Genomic DNA, 17567 nt, shown 5'->3' with positions numbered 1-17567 from the left:
TAGGAAGGTATTGCAAGTGGTAGTGATATGGTCCTGAATGAGGGCAATGAAAAAAAAAAAAGAGAGGGAAGTAGATTGTTTTGACACTTGCCTTGGAAAAGGGTGGGTTTGAGAGTGTGATCCTGGTGGACAGAGAAGAGAATTAATGGCACGAAAGAGCAATCAAGGCTTACCAGAACATTTGGAAATGAGAATAGAAGCAGGACATAATTGTAATAGTACGTTTTAAATAGCTTCTCTTAGGCTCTTTCCCCATTAATATTTATTTTACCTGTACATGACAGTGCATAATAGCATCTATCAATTTTATTCTATGAGATTTTCAAGAGATTTTTCTTTTAAAAATAAATGACAAAATCTGAAATGCTGGATTAAGGATTTATTGTGCTATGTAAATGTAGAATCACTGGGTGCACTCACTTAACTCTCTGTTCTCACCTTCTTCAGCTCCCCCCTTCACAGTGTGTGTGCCTCCATTCCTCTCTCCTTATTACAAATGCAGCCTTCTTCCTCTTCTACTCAGTTTTCAGCTCTTGTATCTTATTAATGATAATTTGATTAGCTCTGGCAATGTGCTAGATATTTTTCAGAATTTAGAATAAAACTTGATCTTTGTAACAGTAGCTACTGGAGTCAGGGTATCCTGACCTTTGTCATGTGACATGGGAGTTGACTTTATTATCCTGAACCAGATCTTTACCCACCCAAACATACTTATACTCTAAGAACCCAAACTTGCTCTCATTGAAGTTAATGGTAAAAAAATCCCATTGAATTCAGTGGGAGCAGGGTTGGGTTCTAAGATAAATTTATACTGCCTTCAGTACTTGGAATAGTCTTCCATTTATTGCCTGGCAATACCTCTCTCCTTCAAACACACGTCTTTCAGGAACTGACCCATCTTTCCCTCATAACTAATAATTTCTATAGAGAACTTTACTGGCCAGAACAAGGTTACTTGGTTTGTATTTAAAGGAATTAGATTGCTACCATTTTAATAATTATTATTTCCCTTTTCTGAGGTCCATAAGTGGCTGCACACTGATGCATTCAATCTGACTTTCACATTATGGTGTTAGCCAGTCATAAAAACATTTAAACAACATTTATATTTTCTCAGAAAATAAGACCTTTTGGTAAAAATGGGTCAGTAACTGCAGTGTCTTTGGGACGGCTATAGAAAGGAATAAAATAACATTTATATTTTTTGTCAATTTATACAGAAAAAAGAACAGCTACCTTTTGACTTTTCAGCATTTGCCCCACTTTACTTCCACAAAGATGCTCTTTGACTTACAGACATGGTTTGAAGGAAAATGTTCCCTCTGATGGTTTTATTATTTACCATTCTTGACTCTGAAGCATTCTGATAAAGACTGTGAAATAAACGTTTTCCAAGGGAACTGAAGCTATTTACTTTCAAAGTCTGGCACACCAGGAAAAATGTATGCTATATGGTGGCTGCTCAGCTGCAGTTAAATCAAAGAATTGCAGGATTGGGTTGATAGGTTTAATCCTTAGTTCAATGCACAGCCCAAGTGGCATGGCTGTGTCCTTAGGAACTTCTCAGTGTTAGGCAGAAACTTCTACTGAGACTGCAGAGCAATTGCATGGTCCCCTGACACTGCTTCTCCATGTCAGGGCTGGAGATACTTTTGTTATACCAATCCCCCTCTACATGAGGGTGGGGAAGAACGTCCACAGATAGGCAGCGGAAAAATTCAAAAACATCTTTGGGTCTGATCCAATGCCTAATGAAGTCAACTGAAATACTTACAATGCTGTAAATCAAGAATAACTCCACTGAAATCAAAGAAGTTATACCAGTGTGAACATAGTGAGTACAGAATTGGGTCTATTTAAAATAATTTTTTCCTAATATTAGCAAATTATTTAAAGTTTCTGTAATCTTCCTGATTTAAAGTTACAAACTCAGAACCTATTTTTCATGAGCACACAAAAATCTAGTTTGGAATTTATGTTGGATTTTTGCAGTTAAAAAGTGTTAACTGCCCAGTTCTGTACAACACTTTGATTCTGCTCTCGTTAGTTGCACACCGGTGTATTTCCACTGACTCCTATGAAGTTACTCCTGATTTATATCAGGAGAAGAATCAGCAAAATCAGGCCAGTAGTATCAGACATTAAAGTAAAGTTACATCAGAAATGTATTTTGCCTATTCAGTGTAGTATTTTGAGTGTGTGCATCCAAGAAAAATATTTGACCTGACCTGACAGTTGGTCTATGCTATGAAAGAGACAAGGTGGGTGAGGTAATATCTTTTATTGGACCAACTTCTGTTGGTGAGAGAGTCAAGCTTTTAAGAAGTTGGTCCAATAAAAGATATTACCTCACCCACCTTGTCTCTCATATCCTGGGACCAACATGGCTACAACTATACTGCGTGCAATAGTTGGCCTATGTCATGAGACTATTATGTGTCTGAATCAATCTGCCACAGTAACAATTGTGGGTGTAATAGTAAGAGATGATCTTTTTTAAAATCATGTTTTTGGTAGTTTTAAAAATGGGCAATTAAAAATAAATATTTTCATCTCTTAAAATACTGAATACCATGAAGGTTAGAAACCATTTGTTATTTTTTAAAAAACTTAAGGTAAAAATAGAGACCCGTCAAAAAGCCAAAACAAAGTGTCTGAAGAAACTTACTCGGCAATGATGAATCTGCTGGTGACTACCTGGCAAGCTAACAAACAGCATAAGAAGATAACTGAGCTATCCTTCTCAATCACAATCCACTGAAGAGCCAAAAAAGAGCTAGGCACAAGCTATTTAGACAACTCAGCACAGCACAGCAGTCGTCAGAAATGGTTTTACTTATCAAATATATTGTCAAACTATCATCCATGCTAATATTTCAAAAAAGGCTCATAGCTAAAACACTGTCAGGCTACAGTTCCTGTTAACATTTGGTATACAAGAGTTTTCCCCAAAGCAGGCTTTATTTATTGACAGTGTATCTAGTAATTAAGAGTATTTTTACTTTGGATTGCCATAGCATGGTGTTGGGTTTTAACAGTTTATTCATACTTTTCAGAAATGGTCTAAATACTAGTAGGTTGTGCCAAGTTCTTTTATTACTCTTCTCTGGAAAAACTCTAATTCAACCTTAACTGTAAATGTCTTTTCTCAGAAATGGTGTGTCCGATTTAACCACCGCAGAACACACATGACTTGTGACTTCAATGGGACTCGTATCCTGCAGTGGGAGAATAAGGCCCAGTATATCTCCTGATTCTGTTACACATGGGTGGGCTCTTCACTGGAAGCCACTAGTGACAATTTCATTTCAGAGGAACATACTTCAAAAAGAGATTAGATGCTAAAGGGTCTGATTTTTTCCCCTCATTGAATTTCTGGCATTAATTTTATAAACTCAGGGCCTGATGCCGCACTGGTGTAAATCAGCATAGCTTCAATGACTTCAACAGATTACACCGCTTGACTGCTGAGAATCTGGCCCACACAGATTTAAAACAGGAGTAACTTTAGTGTTGTCAAGAGAAGTATAAGTGAGTGGAGAATCAGGTTCTGAGAACTCAGACTAGCTCATACCTAATTATCTCTTTGCAGACCATGCTATAATGTAAATGATCGTTGAAAATTCAGGAGGGCCAGGATTGTTGGTATAGTATTTCTGAGAAAAGAAATTAAAAGGCAAGGACAATTTTTTCTGTCTTCTTGAAGGGTATACCTGTTAGTTCCACTGGTAAAGACTTCTTAACATTTTTTCCTCCAATCCAGAAAAATTTAGTTTTATGACATCTTGGGGGTTCCTCCTGACAAAGTTTGTAATTTTCCAGCATACACTACTTGGTAAAGGTGTGTTTTTCATATGTGCATGCTGGAAGCAAGTATACACATGTGCAGTTTTGCATGTTGTGGCAAAGTTCCTCCTCTACCTTGGTGGGTCCTGCGCTTATTGACCGATTTGCTAACCTCAGTGATCTTCCCCTCTGGTGAAACCCACAGTCTGGGTCAACTCCTCCTGTGTCTGATCAGAAGTTGGGAGGTTTGGGGGGGAACCCAGGCCCACCCTCTACTCCGGGTTCCAGCCCAGGGCCCTGTGGATTGCAGCTGTCTATAGTGCCTCCTGTAACAGCTGCATGACAGCTACAACTCCCTGGGCTACTTCCCCATGGCCTCCTCCAAACACCTTCTTTATCCTCACCACAGGACCTTCCTCCTGGTGTCTAATAATGCTTGTACTCCTCAGTCCTCCAGCAGCACACCCACTCCCTCTCAGCTCCTTGTACCTCTTGCTCCCAGCTCCTCACACTGGGAGGCTTTTAACTAGGTCCAGCCAGCCCTTGATTGGCTTCAGGTGTCCCAATCAATGTAGCTATCTCCACTGCCTTCTAGAAGGATCTTAATTGGCCCCAGGTGTCTTGATTAACCTGGAGCAACTGCCATTTGGTTACCATGGTACCAGGGATTTGTTTAGCCTGGGGCTAACATACCTGTTCGTCACTACTTTACTGTAGCCATCTGGCCTTGCCCCATCACAATGTGCACCAGTGAAGACTATGAACTGAAAATAATATGCATACACATTGAATCAGCAGCACAGTTGGGAATAGAATCAAACAGAACCCTGACTAGAACTGAGTGAATAATTGATTTATGTTTGGTGGCTCAACATAAAAATCCCCAGAAATTTGTTTCAGGCTGATCCAAAATAGAATTCTCTAGTTTTTCTCACTGAAAGGAAAACAAAAACAAAACAACAACTCCAAATTGGTCTGGGTCAAACTAAATGCATCATTCACCCAGGAATTATTTTTTTTTGGTTTTGCTTCATTTTTGTGTTTACCAGTAAAACAATAAATCTAGCTAAATTTCTAAATAAATCCTTGTTTTGAAATGAGAAGTTGAACAGTTTTGTTTAGAAAATTTTGAAACACAATATTTTGACCTTTCAAAATAATTTTTAATTTTTTTTTCTTGGCCAAAACTATTTGCTGAGTTTGACCCAAATTTGTGGATAATTTTGGTCAACCCAAAATCACTTTTCAGCTAATATATTATTCATCTGAAAAGTTTTGCCCACTTCTATTCCTGACTCCCAGCTCCCCGCTTGAATCACTAGATCTGAACAATAGAATAGCCCACACTCATATACTCAACCTTTTAAGTCTCTAGAAGCATGTAGTTTAGCCATATAAGTTATGCATATTGTTTTAAAAATTGATGTTGGGAACAGGGCCGGCTCTGGCTTTTTTGCCGCCCCAGGGGGGGGGAGGGCGGCCGGAGCCCCGGGGGGAGGGCAGCGAGCCCCGGTGGGGGCTCCGCTCTCCCCTCAGCGGCCGGGGGGAGGGCGCCGGGGGGGAGGGCGGCCGGAGCCCTGGGAGGAGGGCGGCGAGCCCCGGCGGGGGCTCCGCTCTCCCCCCAGCGGCCAGAGCGCCGGGGGCAGGGTGGCAAGCCCCAGCCGGGGCTCCGCTCTCCCCCTGGCGGCCAGAGTGCAGGGGGCAGGGCGGTGAGAGGGGGAGGGCGGCCAGAGCGCCGGGGGGAGGGCGGCGAGCCCGGCCGTGGCCCCGCTCTCCCCGGCGGCCGGAGCACCGCGCCGCCCCCCTCCAGGTGCCGCCCCAAGCACAAGCTTGGTGGGCTGGTGCCTGGAGCCGGCCCTGGTTGGGAAAGAGTTTTGTTGTTGAATACTAAATAGCAGAGCAGGTAAAGAGCGGTAAATATGTGAAAGATGATGGGCAAGTTCTTCTGCCTGTTTAGTATTTTTTCAAATGTGCAATTTTAGGTATCCAGAAAAATAACTGAATTGATAAAGGGTTTAATAGACATGAAGTAAGTGATGGAAATCTTGTTGTACAAATTCCTAAAGCTATAGTGGATTTAGGTGTTAAAAAAAAAATCATGTTACAATCAGTGAGAGTAACATGCTTAAAACCCTGCACTATGCTTAGGAAGTCTACCTCTGAGTAACTGCCAGAGAAATATGGGATGGCAAGGCCTTTCCAATGACTCATTTATACAACAATGTGAACAATAAACAAGTCTACTGTGATACTGCATATATTAAATATAAAAAAGGGCATGTCAGAAAGTTTCTTGCAATTTCTGATTTCATGACATTCTTTTATTACTTTTTCCATTTCTTCAGTCACAGGTTATTAGATTCACTGCAGCTTTAGAAGGTACAACACATTAGTATCTGTCAGGTATGCTTCTGCTAATGACTTTTTTAGCTTGCTCAAATATAAGTGTCGTGCACTGATATTCATCAAGTGAATGCAACCTTTTACCTATTCATTTGTCTTAGGAATGAAGAACTCCATGTTTTCACTGCTATTGAGAAAAAGCTCACTGAAATCCAAAGTGTTCAGTACACCAGGGAAATTGTCCAACTGTGTTTCTGTTGATATTAAAACATTCAGACTCATCAAAACAAGATTTTGGCCCAGCATCACTTCAGCAGATACAATAGTTGAACCTTCGACTTGATGGTATAGTTTCTTCTGTGGAAACTAGTACAATGGGAAAATGTGCAATGTACAAAACATATTGCAAGCTACTAATCTTGGAGAGCCAAATCCAGTTAACTCTGTTGATTAGAGTGGAATTACTCTGACTTATTTTGATGCAACTCAGAGCAGAATTTGGCTCATAATCTTTAAAGCAAATCTGGTATTAGAAATCCAACTTAGATGACTGAAATGTGAAATACATTAGATAACATTCATCATGCTTTGCTTGAGATATGTAAATACAGGACTTACTACAGCAATACTTGCTTGTGTAAGATGTGTTTGGTTCAGTAGAATGATCCTTTTATTTCTTTTCAGTACAGTTTATTTTACTACCTAAACATAAGAACATAAGAACGGCCATACTGGGTCAGACCAAAGGTCCATCTAGCCCCGTATCTTGTCTTCTGACAGTGGCCAATGCCAGGTGCCCCAGAGGGAATGAACAGAACAGGTAATCATCAAGTGATCCATGCCCTGTTGCCCATCCCAGCTGATCCATCAGCTGATCCAGCCCAGCTTCTGGCAAACAGAGGCTAGTGACACCATCTCTGCCCATCCTGGCTAATAGCCATTGATGGGCCTATCCTCCATGTTTTTTGAACCCTGTTAAAGTCATGGCCTTCACAGCATCCTCTGGCAAGGAGTTCCACAAGTTGACTGTGTGTTGTGTGAAAAAATATTTCCTTTTGTTTGCTGCCTATTAATTTCATTTGGTGACCCCCAGTTCTTGTGTTATGAGAAGGAGTAAATAACACTTCCTTATTTACTTTCTCCACACCAGTCATGATTTTATAGACCTCTATCATATCCCCCCTTAGTCGTCTCTTTTCCAAGCTGAAAAGTCCCAGTCTTATTAATCTCTCCTCATACGGCAGCCATTCCATTTCCCTAATCATGTGTGTTGCCCTTTTCTGAACCTTTTCCAATTCCAATATATCTTTTTTGAGATGAGGCAACCACATCTTCATGCAGTATTCAAGATGTGGGCGTACCAGGGATTTATATAGAGGCAATATGATATTTCTGTCTCATTAATGATCTGGAGGATGGCGTGGACTGCACTCTCAGCAAGTTTGCAGATGACACTAAACTGGGAGGAGTGGTAGATACACTGGAGGGTAGGGATAGGATACAGAGGGACCTAGACAAATTATAGGATTGGGCCAAAATAAACCTGATGAGGTTCAACAAGGACAAGTGCAGAGTCCTGCACTTAGGATGGAAGAATCCCATGCACTGCTACAGACTAGGGACCGAATGGCTAGGCAGCAGTTCTGCAGAAAAGGACCTAGGGGTTACAGTGGATGAGAAGCTGGATATGAGTCAACAGTGTGCCCTTGTTGCCAAGAAGACTAACGGCATTTTGTGCTGTATAAGTAGGGGCATTGCCAGCAGATCGAGGGATGTGATCATTCCCCTTTATTTGACATTGGTGAGGCCTCATCTGGAGTACTGTGTCCAGTTTTGGACCCCACACTACAAGAAGGATGTGGAAAAATTGGAAAGAGTCCAGCGGAGGGCAACAAAAATGATTAGGGAGCTGGAGCACATGACTTATGAGGAGAGGCTGAGGGAACTGGGATTGTTTAGTCTGCATGAGGGGGGATTTGATAGCTGCTTTCAACTACCTGAAAGGGGATTCCAAAGAGGATGGATTTAGACTGTTCTCAGTGGTAACAGATGACAGAACAAGGAGTAATGGTCTCAAGTTTTCAGTGGGGGAGGTTTAGGTTGGATATTAGGAAAAACTTTTTCATTAGGAGGGTGGTGAAGCACTGGAATGGGTTACCTAGGGAGGTGGTGGAATCTCCTTCCTTAGAGGTTTTTAAGTTCAGGCTTGACAAAGCCCTGGCTGGGATGATTTAGTTGGGAATTGGTCCTGCTTTGAGCAGGAGGTTGGACTGGATGACCTCCTGAGGTCCCTTCCAACCCTGATATTCTATGATTCTATGATTATCTATCCCTTTCTTAATGGTTCCCAACATTCTGTTCTCTGTTTTGTGTCTCTGCACATTGAGTAGATGTTTTCAGAGAACTATCCACAATGACTCCAAGATCTCTTTTGTGAGTGCTAACAGTTAATTTAGACATTTTATATGTATAGTTGGGATTATGTATTTCAATGTGAATTACTTTGCATTTGTTGAATATTGGCATTCTTGTAAAAAATGCAAGTAAATTTAAATCTTCTTGTTTCATGCAGATTTGCTATTTTACCGAAAGTAATTCCTTGTTACTTACTAGTAGGGACAAAAATTATCACAATGGGCCTGATCCAAAGTTAACTGCAGGCCTTCTATACGCTTTGGATTAGGCTCTGTAGTGCTAGGAAATGTTTGGAATATGTACTTTTTGAAAGGGAATTTGTATTTGTAGATACTAATTTGTCAGAAAGTTGAAATTCAATGGTCGAAATGTGGTCTTGTCTGTATCGTCCAAGATATGTGGTGTGTTCTAGTGTTCTGTGATGAAGGTAGAGAAGATACGTTGATATTATCAAATCATATGATAATGATTTAATTTTTGCATGACAAAACTGAATGCAGCAAGAAAACTAACCCTGAGCTCTGTATGTTTCAGTTACTGGTGTCCTTTATATCTGACACATGATTCTCCATCTAAAGACAGTAAAAGCATGAAAAATGACAAGAAAATAGACTAGGCTGGATACATACAATACAGAGGGCTATAAAATGGACAATATAGAGAAATGAAATATTTCTGTGAGGCAAATGTAACAGAAATGTAGTTAATAGATAGGGAATAAATTCTGATCTCGGCTGCACCAGTGTACATGGGGAATAACGGCATTGAATCTATGCCGGGGTTGGCAACCTTCGGCATGCAGCCCATGAGGGTAATCTGATTGCGGACCATGAGACATTTTGCTGACATTGACTGCCCGCTGGCTCGGCCCCACGCAGCTCCCTGTGGCCGCAGTTTGCCATTCCCGGCGGCCCAGTTCGCCGTTCACAGCCAATGGGAGCTGTGGGAAGCAGCGCGGGCTGCAGACATGTGCTGGCTGCTGCTTCCTGCAGCTCCCTTGGGCTGGGAATGGCGAATCGCGGCCATAGGGAGCTGTGGGGGGCCATGCCTGTGGATGGTCAACGTAAAGAAAATGTCTCATGGCCCGCTAGCGGAATACCCTGATGGGCCACATGCTGAAGGTTTCCGACCCTTGATCTATGCAGTTACGTAGTGTAAAATCTGTGTGAGATCAGAATCAGGCCCAAAACATTTTCTCTATTTCTTATAGTTCTATAGTTCAATAAAAATACATCTCAAAGACATCACACTAAAGGTCTGACTCACAACTGCATTACTCACATCTTATGCCAATATAACTCCACTTATGTCCATGGATTCATACCAGCATGAAGCAATGGTTAGACCATTCCGGAAATTCTGAGGAGATACTAGACTAGATACAGATCTCAGTTATACCAATGTAAATCTGTAGTACTTTAAGTCAGTGGAGTTACTGTAGATCTACAGTAGTATAATTGAGATAAAAATCTGGTCTAGTGACTGCATAACTACTGAACCATCATTGTATTATTAGTAAGTACTGTTAGTTTGTTATGATTATTTATTATTAATGGCATCCAACTTGATGGACGCTATTCTCCTCGGACAATGTAATATAGATGGGTTTAAATGCTTTGCTGATTTGGGGCCTAAATCTGTAAATCTGTAAAAAATGCACTGTCCTATGCAAAATTAAGATGCCTCACCCCATTTTAGCTGGGAGGGTGTTTGGTCAGATCTGCAGGGCTAAGTCCTGGCAGGGAGAGAGAAGCTCTCATGCCCAGACATGCTGGAGCCAAGTTCCTCCTTGTGCCTCCAAGTGCATGTGCGAGTGTTCTGGGGAAAGGGCTTCTCTGCCTTCCATTGGCCAGCCAGGGAAAGAATGGGGGGCTGATTGGCTCTCCTGGGCCCTCCTCAATCAAAAACCTCACAGGCAGCCAGGGGCCATCTTGTCACCATTGCTGCCCTGCTCTCCATCCCTATAGTTGAGACATAATAAACTGTGTTTCCATAATGCTGTGGGTCTGATTGATTGCCTGTTTTGGGGATCAGGAAGGAATTTTCACTTATTGGGCCAAATTGCAGAGGTCCAGAGAGGTGGGAGCTCTGTAATCCTGCACTGGACCCAGTTGGTATGTGTCTGGTATCTGAGAGAAGTGGGCAGATAGTGTCCCTCCTTATGTTCAGTTAATAAAGTTGTAGCATGCTGGTTAAATCCATGCCCATGTCTGTCTTTCTTTCACCTACTTGTCCCGATCAAGCTCCCTGTTACTGGAATAATCATTTAAAGAAATTTCCAATATGCCAAAGGCAAGTGCTCAGTGCTTCTGAAAATTAAGCCCCTTTAAGGCTCCTGAAACTGGGCACCCAAAAGTCGGGACAACCAAAAGTTGACACTGAAGGTAGGACAAGAAGTAATGGGTTTAAGGTTCAGCAAGGGAGATTTAGGTTATATATTAGGCAAAAGTTTCTAACTATAAGGGTAGTTCAGCTCTGGAATAGACTTCCAAGGGAGATTGTGGAATCCTCATCATTGGAGGTTTTTAAGACTAGGTTGGACAAACACCTGTCAAGGTTGGTCTAGGTATACTTTGTTCTGCCTCAGCATGGGGAGATGGACTTGCAGATCACATGAAGTCCCTTCCAGCCTTACGTTTCTGTGATTCTATAATCTAAACTTAATCTGCATTGATTTTGCTCGCTAACATTTCTTTTCAAAATGTGTGTATTGTAAATAAATTAGACTAGGATAAATCATCAATTATTTGATTCTTCTTATTCTCTCTCCACAAGGAAATAACCTAATCCCTGAATTCAAATCTTCTTGATTGCTTGCAAGTCATAACATTAACACTGCACCTTTACAAATATTTTTGTATATGCTCTCAGTCATTCTGATATATGTGTAGCAGTAGAAAAGACACTTTCCCCAACTTGATTCTAAATCCCTATTTTTAGGAGATTATAAATTTCAGAAAATTTGCCCTATACACTGACATTTTTCATGCTTGTTTCTAGCCTCAGGATACATTTTTGTGTGTGGAAAGTTTGATGAAATTGTGTTTGTGTGAAATTTCTTTTATTATATTAAAAACTGGCTAGATGGGTATTTTTGCTTGACTATCCCACAAACAGCTTCATTTTAAAATTATAAATTTGCTGTGCAAATAGTGTTCTTTGAGTTCTAATGCCTTCAACAAGGTCTAAGAAACTTGGATAACAAATAACAATGGTTAAGTTTTCTTGCTTTGTAATAAGCTTATCTGTCTTGTTTTCACAAAGTAGAACCTGTGTGTCAAGAAGTAGGTTCTTCTACTTCAGAAAAAATAGTTTATCTTGCTGAGGAATAGAACAGATCTTACTAAAAAGCAGTTTATTCAGTCACCCTGCTCTTAAGGGGAACAATCACCGTCTTTCACTTGAGCAGCAATCAACTGATATGTGAGTCAATTTGAGTCTGAGAGCTAGAGTCCAAGACATTTGAGTGTGCAAATGAACAAGAAGGAACTTGAATTAGCAAGCCCCACAAAGCTAAGTTATACCAGGAAAAAAAAAAGGATAAGGAACAAATACATAGACAAACACACTGAAGACCCACATTTGCAAGATGCAAATTGACTTTTCAGTCATTGAAGTATCATTGACTTAAGTGGGAGTTGAGAGGATGCACAAGACTTGATAAGACTTGACCATAATATTTATATATCTCATCTTCCATTTAATTTTATGTCAATTTCTGAAGGCATCTTAACATAATTAAATATATATTAGAATAGGTGAAATTCACAACATACGGTACATAATGAACTGCCCATAGCATATCATAATAACTCTTGCCCAAGGAGCTGAGTATCTGAATGAGAACTGCTGAAGAAAGACACATAGGTCAATTAAACCAAAAAAGCCAACCTAAGAGAACTACCCATTGCTTAGGTATTCTCTCCAGCAATCTTTCATAGCAATTCCTTCTCCCTCGCTTCTTTCTAATTGCATGGCTCTTTCACTTCCTCACATAGCTAAAGTCAGTAATGCTTTAAGTTACCACTGGACAGGAACTAATGAAGAAGAAAAACAACATGCTGCCAATAGGAAGGCAAAGAGCACCAGTAGAGGAATCTACTCTATCAACCCCCTGAATCCTCAGATCTAATAGTGAATTTAAGGGCACTCATTTATCATTGGTGGAGAAGCAATAAATAAAGAAAACTAATAGCTTTCATAACTTGAAGTTGCACTGTTCTTGCAAACAAAGTGGTCTCACTGACTGCAACACAGTCATCAGTTTCCCAGCAAGCTCTAAAATTACTTCTAAATACGTAAAATGAACACAGTTGTGCACTGTTTATACAGTATGAATAGGAGATGAACTAAATCATGGAAGTAATGTCTTTAGTGGGCTTTTCATGGTCTCTCTGCCTCACAACCTAAACTACACTATACTAAGCAATCTGCTTGCCTTGTGGAACCGGCTGAATTGCTTTATATTTGTATATCACATATTGTATAGGGGAAATAAAGAGAGAGAGGTAAAGTCACCAAATGCAAAGGTATCCAAAGAGAATTACAGTGTATCCAGTAGGTAAAATATATACTACTACTACTTAGAACTTGCATAGCAGCTTTACATCCATTGATCTCACAACATGTCATAAAAGAGAACAAGTATCATTATTCCCATATAACAGATGGGAAAACAGAGGCTCAGAGAGGGGAAGAGTCTTGCTTCAAATAATGATGTAATTAACAAGCAGGCATGAAAATACAAGGATTTCATAACCACAGCAAATATTGGGTCTGGTTTCCAAGATGTACAACACTCAGCTATTCAGGACATGTCTACATTAGGGAATCTGAAACCTGGTTTAATCAATACAGTGGTAAAAACACCAGAAACCACCACTCTTGTCTATACAATGGCTCCCACTGGTATTAAAACCAATTCCCTTGAACAAGTATTAGCACTAGAGCTGGTCAGCAATTTTCCAATGAAACAGGTTTTCATCAGAAAATTCAGTTTAGTCAAAACCAAAATGTTTTGCAGAAATGTTTTGGTTTTGATGAACTTTCACCAAGCTTGCTTGGTGGGCTGCAGGGGAGCCTGGGTTTCCCAGGTCTGCAGCTCTGGTGCAGCCCTGCCATGCAGAGCTGGGAGCCTGGAGAGACATGGCTGGAAACAGGGCTCTCAGGGCTTCTAGGTTCCTCACTCTTCAGTGAGGGTCTTCCCAGGCTCCCGGGGATTCAGGGGAAGCCTGGGGAGTCCCTTGGAGGTGGAGGCAGCATCAAAGTGTCGTTATTAACATTTTTGTTAATCCTGATCCTAAAAAATTATGATTGGACTTCCATGGTTATTCATAATAACTGTATACATAGCCATGGCATGTTAATTTCTTACCAGCTCATTGCTGCAATCCTCATCAAAATCCTCCTCTATTCCATCAGTCATCTCTTCTCCATCCCCATCTGCATCTGGCCCTACTTCAATAGGCTCTTCTGTAGAGTTATCTGCATTCTCTGATATGCATTCCTCTTGGATCAAATCAGCATTATCTTCCATTTGCTTCTTTTGAGCTTCTGTAAGGAAAGCATACCCTGTAGAGATTCAGTAACCTTTTCTGTTGCTCGGAATGAACAATGCTCTCAGGCAGACTTCATGCCTCCATTCTCCAGATGGAGCTAGGTTTATGAAATATAGTATGTTAATATCCATCAGGTAAATATTATCAAATTCCCTGACTCCTAAAGTTACTGAATAAATAATCTGCAACACCGGTGCACTCAGCCAATCAAAGTGAAGGAACCGAATACAGTTACTGGTGCAAAAATACACAGTTTTGCCCCAGTCATGCAATTCTCTGGACTCTGCTATGTTGTGGGAACCCAGTTTGCATAATCATTGTGCAGTAATGTATCAATGTAAATCCTTGTGCTCTCACTGGATGACAGACGATAATGGCCAATAAGTGTGCAGGGATTTGCATAATCATGGTGTGATTATTTCTCAATAAGTATACAGTTAATAAATCCTACTAGTCAAACTGGTCCCATTACTAAGGGCTGGAGTAGCAGTTGCAGCACCTCCTCAGTCTCTCTGTTTGCACCGTGTGCTGGGACAACTGGATCCATTTATGGCCTACTTTTGCTCATTGCTGCTTTCCATTCCTGCCAAAGTGGGGTCAACATAAAGAAAGTTTTCAAGGGACTCAGAGCTCATGGAAGCTCCCCTGCCTGGTCCACCCTGCTCAGCTCTAGTGTGGGACTTAAGTGATGCAGATGGCCTTGCAATTTGTCCTCCATACCTTGAAGAATTTCACCCAGGCAGCAGAAGTCCACAGTAGGGATGGGAGACGACTAACAGACTGACTTATAGAGTAGTTGGAGGAGCAGCAGAGCAGGGGGCTTGGAGGGACCACAGACTCACTCCTATTCACTTTAGAGTGGTAGCTGTGTTAGTCTGTATCAGCAAAAAGAATGAGGAGTACTTGTGGCACCTTAGAGACTAACAAATTTATTTGGGCATAAGCTTTCATGGGCTAAAACCCACTTCATTGGATGCATGCAGTGGAAAATACAGTAGGAATATATATATACACAGAGAACATGAAAAAATGGGTGTTGCCATACCTACTCTAACAAGACTAATCAATTAAGGTGCGCTATTATCAGCAGGAGAGAAAAAAACTTTTGTAGTGATAATCAGGATGGCCCATTTCAGACAGTTGACAAGAAGGTGTGAGTAACAGTAGGGGGGAAAAAGCATGGGGAAATAGTTTTTACTTTGTGTACTTTTTGCCCCCCAACCTGAAGCAAATACTCATCAGAACCACACACCATACAACAAAAACACTAACCCAGGAACCTATCCTTGCAACAAAGCCCATTGCCAACTCTGTCCACATATCTATTCAGGGACACCATTATAGGACCTAATCACATCAGCCATACCATCAGAGGCTCGTTCACCTGCACATCTACCAATGTGATATATGCCATCACGTGCCAGCAATGTCCCTCTCCCATGTACATTGGCCAAACCGGACAGTCTCTATGCAAAAGAATTAATGGACACAAATCAGACATCAAGAATTATAACATTCAAAAACCAGTTGGAGAACACTTCAACCTCCCTGGAAACTCAATTACAGACCTAAAAGTCACAATTCTTCAACAAAAAAACTTCAAAAACAGACTCCAAAGAGAAACTGCAGAACTAGAATTAATTTGCAAACTGGACACCATTAAATTAGGCTTGAATAAAGACTGGGAGTGGATGGGTCATTACACAAAGTAAAAACTATTTCCCCATGCTAATTTCCCCCCCTACTGTTACTCACACCTTCTTGTCAACTGATTGAAATGGGTCATCCTGATTATCACTACAAAAGTTTTTTTCTCTCCTGCTGATAATAGCCCACCTTAATTGATTAGTCTCATTAGAGTTGGTATGGCAACACCATTTTTTCATGTTCTCTGTGTATATATATATTCCTACTGTATTTTCCACTGCATGCTTCTGATGAAGTGGGTTTTAGTCCATGAAAGCTTATGCCCAAATAAATTAGTTAGTCTCTAAGGTGCCACAAGTACTCCTCGTTCTTTTTGCTATTCACTTTAGCTCATGATGGAAACCTTTATGCACCCAAAATGACAGCAGGTTAGGGGACTATTTGCCTGTAGCTGGGATAGCAATGTCATTTCAGTCTGAAAGTGACAATACCTACCAGGGATGTAACTTACAAAACAAAAGAAACACTTCTTTCTTTTCTAAACTGACTGTTTTATATTACCAGCAAGCTCATCTCATATCTTGTTACACAGTGAATGAATCTGAAATTGGCTGTGAAGTTATATATCTTTCAGCTTTATGAATACATTATGGTTTCTACTTTAAATTATTACATGCCATAGCTAGTACTCAAAACTCGTGACACTGTTATGTATCTCATAATCTTAAGCAAAGACAGCACTAGTTTCTCCCTCTGAAAACATTTGTTTTCATCTCTTCAGTCTTGTTAGCCTTTGACCCGTCTCCCTCTCAAATTGTGCTTGCTAAAGCTTCAGAATAAATAAGGCTTTGTTTCCTTAGACCTAACATCTTTACAGAAAGAATCTTGGACTCAAAGAATTAAGGACCATCATAGGCATCCCTCTTTGAAATCAATGTGGTTGTACAGATTGCTAGTGCAAAATTCAGCCCATGGAGCCTTATAAAATATTTAACATTTATCAGTATAACAGCTTCATAGTTATAACCAGTGATGTTAGCATAAATTATAGTATCAACCCAATTTCTGCTATGGCATTTGATTCAACAGTCTTTTGGTACACACTTGTTAGTGCTACCAACAAATGGTAACCACCTAAACCCTTTTTCATTTGCTTAAGCATTGCTTCTGCTCTTCCTCATTTCAAGATCTGCGCTAAGGAGGAGAATGACTTGAAAGGCTGGAAATTTCAGAAGACAAACTTTTTGCATAAAATATTAAATAGCATGAACAGGCAACATGAGCTCCTGCTCAGAATGAACAATGGGAATCGTAAAGACAAACAGCAGATAAGAAGCAGTGGACATTTTAATCCTTTTTATATGCAGCACTGCATTTTGTCTCATTGCCTTTATGAAAGTCATATCGAACTTTTCCCCTGCTTACTTAATTTAGTGTCTTAAAATTATAAACAGCAAATATAATATAAAGGAAATAGGATAAAAGTATTCTTAAGTCTAACAAAATCTATTGGATATGTATGTAAAAGAAGGACAGGACATTATAAAATAAGGAGTTGAACTACAGTATATACGTAACAAAAGAGACAGGAAAACCACACATTGGTCAAGACTTTCAAAAATGGGTGCTAAAGTTATGTTCCTGATATATCTTGATGAGAGTTGTTGGGGGCTTAGCACTTCTGAAAATCAGGCCACTTTTTAAAGTGTCTAAGTAAGAACTTAGGGATAGGATTTTCAAAGATGCCTAAGGATTTAAGTGTCCAACTCCCGTTATATTGGATACCCAAAACTTTTAGGATCTTTTGAAAATCCA

General features: G+C 40.4%; 1 protein-coding gene across 2 annotated transcripts in view; it reads right to left on the bottom strand.

Moving 5' to 3' along the window:
- RALYL (RALY RNA binding protein like) overlaps positions 1 to 17567 on the bottom strand; it is a 315944-nt gene that overhangs the window by 9444 nt on the left and 288933 nt on the right. Inside the window, exons 6-7 of one of the 2 annotated variants that reach the window (XM_029913440.1) lie at positions 13922 to 14100; positions 9078 to 9119 (exon numbers count right to left, since the gene is read on the bottom strand). In XM_029913440.1, coding sequence (XP_029769300.1) covers positions 9078 to 9119; positions 13922 to 14100 — 221 coding nt within the window. Of the gene's footprint in view, positions 1 to 9077; positions 9120 to 13921; positions 14101 to 17567 lie in introns of those variants that run through there. The other variant, XM_026662827.1, reaches the window with a different exon arrangement.

The sequence above is a fragment of the Terrapene carolina genome, unplaced genomic scaffold (genome assembly GCF_002925995.2).
Source record: "Terrapene carolina triunguis isolate 2854851 unplaced genomic scaffold, T_m_triunguis-2.0 Scaffold58, whole genome shotgun sequence".
NCBI lineage: Eukaryota > Metazoa > Chordata > Testudines > Emydidae > Terrapene > Terrapene triunguis.
This window is presented reverse-complemented; position numbering and strand designations above follow the sequence as displayed.